The sequence below is a fragment of the Doryrhamphus excisus genome, linkage group LG14 (assembly GCF_037039965.1).
Source record: "Doryrhamphus excisus strain RoL-2023G ecotype Guam linkage group LG14, RoL_Dexc_Guam_v1.1, whole genome shotgun sequence".
Classification (NCBI taxonomy): domain Eukaryota; kingdom Metazoa; phylum Chordata; class Actinopteri; order Syngnathiformes; family Syngnathidae; genus Doryrhamphus; species Doryrhamphus excisus.
Window position 1 is genome coordinate 8474598 of NC_136370.1, and position 9160 is coordinate 8483757.

General features: G+C 37.9%; 2 protein-coding genes across 2 annotated transcripts; both read right to left on the bottom strand.

Moving 5' to 3' along the window:
- Window positions 1–21: 21 nt before the first annotated feature.
- On the bottom strand, window positions 22–1115 carry atp5if1b (ATP synthase inhibitory factor subunit 1b). Its single transcript, XM_058090322.2, has 3 exons — window positions 947–1115; window positions 542–654; window positions 22–445 (listed from the first exon to the last, which is right to left on the bottom strand). The coding sequence occupies exons 1-3, from the start codon at window positions 1013–1015 to the stop codon at window positions 304–306; spliced, it is 324 nt and encodes a 107-aa protein (XP_057946305.1). The 5' UTR covers window positions 1016–1115; the 3' UTR covers window positions 22–303.
- A 735-nt stretch (window positions 1116–1850) lies between these two features.
- On the bottom strand, window positions 1851–8588 carry zmpste24 (zinc metallopeptidase, STE24 homolog). Its single transcript, XM_058090502.2, has 9 exons — window positions 8176–8588; window positions 7546–7692; window positions 7264–7467; window positions 5919–6071; window positions 4621–4762; window positions 4366–4541; window positions 4191–4295; window positions 3970–4113; window positions 1851–2904 (listed from the first exon to the last, which is right to left on the bottom strand). Exons 1-9 carry the CDS (start codon window positions 8281–8283, stop codon window positions 2680–2682), a joined length of 1404 nt encoding a protein of 467 aa, XP_057946485.2. The 5' UTR covers window positions 8284–8588; the 3' UTR covers window positions 1851–2679.
- Between the last annotated feature and the right edge of the window lie 572 nt (window positions 8589–9160).

Consider the following 9160-nt stretch of genomic DNA (forward strand, 5'->3'; position numbering starts at 1 on the left):
TTATTAAACATAGAAACATAGTCAGGAGATTATCAGTCCCTTTATTTACCACACAAAGTCTTTATTTGCTGTATAAACATACAACAGTTCATACAAACATGTCACACTGTTCCATGGAAACAACAATATTTTTGTGAACATTTTAATTGCTTTTTAGCATTTGAGCAACAATCATGCCTGGCTTTACTGCAGAAGAAAATGATTTCTTTTTTTAAAAGCAGTAGATTTCTTTAGATGCAATAATACAGCAGTGATTAAAGATGTCAGGCGGAAGCTTGTTTCAAATTTATTTCAAGGTTCCTCTCAGTCATCGTGCTTCAGCTTCCTGATCTTTCCCTTATGGCGGTCAATCTCTCGCTGCAGGCGTTCAATCTCCTTTTTATGGTGGTCGATTTCCTCCTGGTGGTGTTGCTTGAGCGCTGCCAGCTGCTCCTGCTCCTTACGCCTTTTTGTGTAGGTAAGATTATAAACATACATCATGTGAGGTGGGATAGAACACTTGGAAAGGTCAATGCTGAAATAAAACAACCCAAAGACTTACTTGAAGTACATTTCCTCCTCTGCGGCCTGTTTCTTTCCCATTCCTCCACCTGCCTCACGGATGGCCCCACCGCCTCCTCCGCCTTTTCCTGCACCTTTGCCCAGCTCACCTAGCTGCAAAAGAGAGGGGACAGCCCAGAGGAAAAAAGGTGAATGACAAGTAACAATAGAAGGGTAAAAAGGAAAGGCAAATCATTGTCCTCATTATACTTTCTGTTTGTTGACAATGACGTTATTAGAGTGGGGTTTTGCATTAAAAGTATCTCCCCAATTACTGCTTTTATTAAAGCTACATGTTTATCAATCTGTCACACATGGCTAGCCAAATGTTAATTCATTATAATAGCAACACAACGCCAGATTTCAGGTTTTAATGTTAATGTGGGCCTGAAGGACATATTTTTACCTGATCTGATGACATTCTCAGTTGTACGTTGAGGAAGGTGCGGATGTTAGGCCTTAAAAACCTCGCCATGTTAGCTAAAGTCAGTGTAACACAACGACAGCCGCTTCTGTCGCTTTGCCCTTGTCCACAAATAAATACAAGAAGAGGACGACGCCATTGTTGGAAAAAGAGCAGGGGTGTAACAACACCACCGTGGGTTACGTGATTTACTTAAACATGGACAAATATCACGAACCTTACTTTGAATTTTAAATAAGTCTATAAATAATTGCAATATATTGACAGAATTTCTGTAATATATATGTAGTGAGGGTTTATAGTAAAATAGTCACCCCTAATCGACCAATGGAACGTCTAATACGTACGGAGTGACGCTGCACGTTTTCGTACACTTTGACCTGACGGGATTTAATTCTTAAAATTAATTCGGAAAAAACGTCCCTAAATATTTTTAATACAATGTATAGGAAATATTAATATTTTACGTTATATTCATTAATTGTTTAGTTATATTTGTTAATTATGAAAAACATGAGAAATCCTACATTTACTTGGTTTTGACAAGATGGTACCATGGTAAATTTATTTTTTTCATCGTTTGATTAGGTTCAGTAGATTCAGTATATTTTGATCCCAATGCAAATGTATTTTTTCGCTTTTTTAATACAAGTTTGTTTTATAGTAATTTCAAAATGTCAGTTTAAATAGACTTGTATGTGTAAATATGACAAATAAGGTCAGACTTGGTTAGTGTTGAATGTGTATTTAAAATATAATGTAACACTGTTTACATTTTTTTGTCATTTTTAATCTTACATTTGTCAATATTATTGGCATGAACATAAGACAACTCTGTGACCTTTGCTTATGAAAATGCATTACCTGGATTTCATAAAACAGATGCTTGAAATAATTTGATTTTATTCAGCAAAAGAAGTTAAGCTCTTGACACTGTCTTTACGTGGAACATTACAGACCCTCCTCACCTATAATGTCCACCATAAATACATTGCCATGCAACAATCGGCTTGTTCCGGCGTCCCATACTTAAAAAACAAAACAAAATGCCATCAACTTAACCATTCAAACCACATTCAATATTTTTTTCCACACCATTATGCTGGTTATCAGTTACATATGTACAGGTACATTTGACCCCAGTTAGCAAACAGGTGCATAAGCAAACACCGCGTCACCTTATCCAAAATTAAAAAAAAAAAAATTCCTGTTGATCTCAAATGAAAATTACAGCACAGCTGTGTCTCTAAAAGGGTCAAGTATCAGAACAATGACAATTAGGAGGCACATTTTTTTTAATATGATACAGCACGGCCCAACGTTTCAGTATTGTTACTATTGTTGATCTGGTCAACGAATAAGACGCAACAAAATCAAAGAGGTACGCTCTAAGAACATGTATAGAGTATGTGGCTGTGCGTCGAGGGAAAACAAAGACAGAAGTCATTTGCCACATCCATCTTTTAACACACATTTCCCTCACGTACTGTTCCAATGTGCACTCTCATTTCTTCTGTGCTCTTACAGTTATGTAGGCTGCCTTGTGCTGATGTTTTTGGTGTTTAAAACAACATGTAAATCCCGTCATTAAATGAAATTACTAAAGCAACAACATGAGGAAGGAGACAAAAACGGATGAATCACAGGGCCAAAAGAGGTCTGCGGAGGCCCTTGGAAGGAGGAGGGGATGCTCGCCGCTCCCCCCTGCGGCCCTGTCAGTCCTGTTTGATGTTGCCCAGCGCTCTGAGGCGCTCCAGGAGGGGTGGATGTGAGTAGTGCCACATGGAATACAACCAGTCGGCCACCGGGAAGCCCAGGTTGTCCTTGTTGAGCTTGATGAGGGCTGAGGAGAGCTCGGAGGCTTTACCCATGTTGCGCGCAAAAGCATCAGCCTGGAACTCAAACCGACGGCTGAGGACAGTCAGGCAGAAGGACAGTAGCTGCAAACAAGGACATTTGTATGAATCATGTGTCTCCAGTGGGGATTTTATTTCTAATAACTGTACTTTGTGACACGTTGGCAGTTTTTGTAGACTGCACTAAATGTACAAACACCACGAAGTGACAGTAACACTCCTCAAATAGGGTGTCTCCAAAGGGTGAGCCTTTTTATTTTACTTTATTTTTGTTTTATTTAGTTTCATCATCCCTTCTCTTAGGGATGCTCCAATAGATCAATCGCTGATTAGTATTGGCCGATTTCCGTAAAAAAAAAAACAAAATCGGCATATGCCTTTCAAAGCCGATCACAAAAACCATGCGCCGTGTGGTGGCGACAAGACAACTGATGTCATGACAACACAGACATAAAATAGATGCGCATGTGTGGTGTGTCATGCAAGGGTTGACAACACCCGTATTGAGCCGACAATATTTGTCCAATATTGTCAAGACAATGATGAGGAGTCTTGAACCAGTCATGATGTGCTATATATATCACTATATTGACACTTACTATGGTACCCATTATGGCATTGGATGGTCATATCACCTTGTACTTCGGTACGAGGTGCATTATTTAAAAATAAAAAATAAAAAAAAAACGTAAACTGTATTATGGAAAGCAGGAAGTGAACAAATGTAACAGTTACTGATTGTAAAAGTACCAGATGGAGGGGTAGGATTTAATAAGCTTTGCTTCTTCCTACTCCTTTTGGACCTGATCATGTGATGCACTCAATTGTAACCTGTTGCATGTTCAAATGAAATTAAATCATTAGCATTACAATCAGCAATAGCCTGCAAAACCTCCAAACTTGAAAAAATATATGATTAACCCATGTGATTGGTATTGGAATCTCCCATTGGAGCATCCCTACCTTCTGTGCTATAAAACATTGCCTGGTTTTATGATGGCAACAACCGAAGAACGCCTGAATTAACTTTACATTATCATTTTATGAAGCGTTGTATTGAAATTAGAACAACTTGAAAGTCAAATAGTATCACAGAAGGACTTGTGTTCAAACTTTGGAGATTAGACTGAAATAAAGACAAAAAGTCACCTCATTGTATGGAGAAAAAATGAACTGGAAGATAATCATCAAGCCAATGAGGGTAGGCTGGCTGTCGTTGAAGCCAAAAGCCACAAACAACTCCTTGCGACCGATAAGAGCAGCAAACAGGGAGAAACACAGGAAAGAATTCATCTATAGGGAAAAGAAAGAACAGATTTTAGTGCCACATCAATATAACAAAAAAATGAGTTCAGAGGTGAATTCATCACCTGACTGATGACAATGTTTTTGACCGTATGACCAAGCTTCCAGTGACCCAGCTCGTGACCCAAAACGGCGAGGATCTCCGGGTTGTTACATCCTTGTTTCTTGTTCTGCAATAAAATCCTATTCATTTATTCAGTACTTTACATATTCCTTGATGACCTCAGACGCCTTGTAAACCTTGGGCTTGACTTTTGGTTCGCCGTGACCCTCATCGTTCTCTGCCTGCTCAGGCTTTGTCTCCTCAGCCTTGTTGAGGGGGGAATAGTCTTCCAGCAGAGTATCAAAGAGAACAATGCGTTTGTTCTTGAAGAAACCATAGAAGTACGCGTTGCTGTGCGAAGAACGCTTGGAACCTGTAAACAAGGATTACTCTTAAAAATGTTGTCAGACACAAAACCAAGCACAAACACTCAATGTCTGTCATCCATTTACCTTCGACAACATAAATCTTAGTGAGGGGGAAGTTTATACTTTTGGCCATGGTCTCAATGTCTGTCTTGAGTGTTCCGTCTGGCAAAGGAGTGAATTTGTCAAACAGGGGAGCAATGTAATCAGCGTAGATGGTGACGAGTATCTGAGAGCAGAGAGAGAAAAAGTGTTGTAAAAAAAAAGAGTAAATAAACAATCCCTGTGCAAATGACTGCATTGGGGTGTAAGTGTATGCCATCGTGACAATGCGGTGTGTACCTTGGTGGTATGGTCATGGTCCAGCTCATTTTCGGTACAGTAGGGGAGCAAAATGTGCTGTGGTTAATGATTTTTTCATTTTTTTTAATGAAAAATTAAAAAATCTGCAATCTCCTGGCAGGTAACTCTCCAATAAATACAATTCTTAGTGCCCTTTGATGTCCGTGTTAACAGAATCAAGAAATTTGCTCATAAAAACAGAATCTACTATTAAATACGGAATGTATGTAAGTATTTCGCCGGTGGACCGCTCAATCAAAGCAGAATCTCATCACAGACATGAGCCCACTCCCTCCCAAAATAAGCATGTCAACCCGAAACACTGGTCAAAGTTGGAAAAAAAGCTGAATGAAGCTAGCTTTGTTAGCTTAGTTCAGCTTGTGTATGTGCGTGACTCAGGCTGTGTTTACACCGTGTTGTGTTCTACCGCTTTGTTAATGCAAACTAAGCTGTACCGTGCATACCAGCCAAGCCAGGAGCTGACGATGCCACTCTGTAAAGAAACACTATACCAACACCCACATCATATCACCCTGGGTCTTTTTACAAAACTTTGCTTACAACACCCTTTGTTGTTGCGTTTGATGTATGCAAGTTATACAATAGACACTGCATTTTATATACAAAACTCAGCACTTTTTCTATAACTTGTATTGCCTGTGTTCAATTCCACCCGTGGCCATTTCTGTGTGGAGTTTGCATGTTCTCCAAGTGCATGTGTGGGTTTTCTTCGGGTACTCCGGTTTCCTCCCACATTCCAAAAACATGCTAGGTTAATTGGCGACTCCAAATTGTCCATAGGTATGAATGTGAGTGTAAATGGTTGTTTGTCTATATGTGCCCTGTGATTGGCTGGCCACCAGTCCATTGTGTATGAATGACAAAGCACAGAAGACATTAAACAACTACTAAGCAACAAAGGTGTGACATCCTGTTGACTGCAATCTACAAATGATGAAAACCTGATGAGAAAAATATATTTTGCCTTTTTTTTTTAACTTCTCTCAATTGTTAATTTCATGCATTAAAAATGCTGGACTTACCAGAGAAACAGCCAGGGTGAAGAGCCAGGCGTAGATGAAAAAGTAGTCACCCCCAATTTTGATGATGTATAGTAGCAGTGACGTCACAGGTAGCAGAATACATTGAGTCACCGCAAACTTCTTCACAGCATCTTTGATGAAGAACCCCAGCGTCTATAAGCAAAATCATTACATTATTACAGTCCAACTGCCATTAGGCAATACAAAGTGGAATATTCATTCAAAATATGCCATGATGTATGATATTGTATGAGATCTTAGTGTATGCACACTTATTCCAAACGAAATGTATACACACAGGACACAAGCAGACACACACAAACAGCTGAAAGATTCCAGTACACATAATAATTTCTTATCAAAGTTCAGGTAGAGTGATTTGGTTTTACAGTGGTTAACTTCTTTTTACATTTGTGTGACAATTAAAAATGTTAAACGCTGACTTGAGGGGGCTACATTAGAGACGTGAATTAAGGCAACGGTAATGGTTTAATTTATTTTGAACATACGTAAAGGTTATATTGGAATACATCATACCGTACAATTCACAGTTCCACATGTCCAAAAAGGAGTAGGAAGGAGCACATCTTATTTAATCCTACGCCCTCTTTGTTTTGCATTGATTGCAATTCATTTATTCACTTCTTGTTTTACAAATATACGTTTTGCTAATTTTAAAATAAATAGGATAATGATAGGGCTGTATAATAATGTGCTACAAAAAGAGTCAAGGTGTTAGAATCACTTTAAATAAACAACGTAACAGTCATGTCAATGTCAAGTCAGTCAAGATGTGTAGGTTTAATTTTTACCTATGGTCGTATACCTCCTCTCTTGAGAAAAATTATCTTACATTTTTATGTTCTCTATAAGCTGCATTATGGATTATCCTAACTCATCTTTTATGAAGTACATTTAGCTAGGGAAATTTACTTTTATAGTTATTTCCCCCCATGTCTCCTCACAATAATTTAGGTATAGTAATACCAGAGAGCAAACTTGGCTTTATTCAATATTGATGTATTTCTTGCTGCTATTGTTTTATATTAGCTTGGCAATGTTGTAAATGATGCCACTACCTCAATATGTCAATATACCATACTTCAGCAGTACTGCACATGGTAACTACGTCAACAGCGCCTCTAGTGGCTGCAGCCAAGTAGTGTACCACACTTTGCCTTAATTGTTTCAATTATACGGATCAATTATAAATTATCTTGTCCGGATGTGACACCCATGACTTGTTGAGACAGTTTTTGTGCGCTTATTTTTACGATTGTATTACATTTAAAAGAGATTTCTTAAAAAAAATGTCTACAGTACGTGTTCCTGAACGGAACAGTACCTGTTGGTTGAATCCATGCCTCTCCTCAATGACAAAGGTGTTGTACGCACTCCAGGGAAGGCCAGTTAAGGCACTGAACAGGGTGGCGAGAGTCAAAAAGACAAGCGACTGCGTGATCTCGTACTCCGGCCCAAATCCAAAGTGCTTTGTCACAGTACCGGCGCCACTCCACAGAAAAGGGATTCCACCCAGGAGCAGGATCAGCTTGATTGCAAAAAAAAAGCATAAGTTTTACATATACATCTCGATAGACAATATATAGATATTGTAGAAGGGTCTTACAGTTCCTTCTGTTTCGGAATAGAGTCCAGACCAAAAGCTGAAGTTGCTTTTATCCAGTTGATAAAGCCTTGACTTCTCAAAGGTTTCAGAGTCTATAATCTTTTCTAGCTCGTGTGGGACATGTGTTGTTGACCTGTATATCTTTCGCTGCAAAGGTGACAGAATAAATAATACCAGGCTTAAATGACCAATGAAAACAAATCTAAACATTTTCAACAGCGTTTTCATTACCATCAAAATTTAGAAATATCAAAGCATATGTTAATATAATATTATAATATTAAATATATACGGTATATATTTGACATTCAAATGTAATTACCGTAAATAGTTTTAATCAACAATTAAGCTTTCAAAAATGCAGTGAAACAATTGGAAATGACAATAATTAAGGTTAATTCAAAATCAAAAAATAGTATGTGCGTTCATAAAGTTGCATTTGCAAAACATTTACGGGTCTACTCTAAGTACATACAATTTTAATGTCCGTTAATCAAAAAACTATAGAAGTTGCTAATGTGATTTATACAGTTACAATACAAATAGCAAGAATTTTCATAACAAAAAGAAACGATTGTTTTCTTAATAAACCAGATGTCAATTGCACGTATTGATAAACAAGTAACTTGCCTGTCTGTGTGCAAGATAGTCCTCCCACAGATAAACCAAACCCGAAAACACCAAAACACCATAAAATATCTGCTTTTCCACGGGTAGGTCACTTATTATTTCAAACATGTTTGCTTTTTCTTTGTACGATGACTTGGGATAAGGTCTCGCTAGCTTGGCAGGCTAACAGCTACGTTACCGCTGCTACTCTCCTTTAACCTGGGATAGCTGCTAACGTGCTTCCCCGTTGCGCACTAAACTATGTGCTACTTTAATCGAAGGCTATCGACAGAAAGGGACTAAAACATGTGCCACGATTATTTCCTGTTCTATTTGCTCGTTTAAAAACAAAAGATACACCTCCTGTCACTAAACGAGGTTTCATTCATGGGACCGAATCGGTCTGCGCAACATCTGATATGTCCGGAGAGCAACATGTTCCAAAACAATTGTTCCGCATTTGGATTTCCAAGCAAGGGCAGGTTAATTCCGTTTACAAAGCACTAGTAAATTAATGATTATATTGTATAATTAATGGTAATATCAATATACCTTCTCGTGTATGTAGTTCTGTAATTATTCTGGTGTACTATACTGCATAACACTGTAAGATTCTTAGAGACATTTTTGTATAATTTTGAAGTCATCTCTACTCCTCCTTCCGCTAAAACGGCAACCACAAAACACATTTGTTCTATAATGCCATTCCCTTTTGAGACCACATTTATATTAATATAAACAAATAATCCTTTATGTGAAAGTTATCTGTACCAAAGCTTTTAAGTTTTCATTTGTCCAAATGATCGCAAACTTTTGCACCTGTTTTCCGCATGTAAATTGGTTAATATGAGCATTAATGTGACCATAGGGGTGCTATTTCATATCGATAGGGCTCTAGTAATGGTAAAAATCATTAGAAAGTCTTAAAACAGGTTTTCTATACTTCAACGACAAAAAATATTCAATTTAATAACAAACTCACTTATCACGGTGAATGGAATGAATT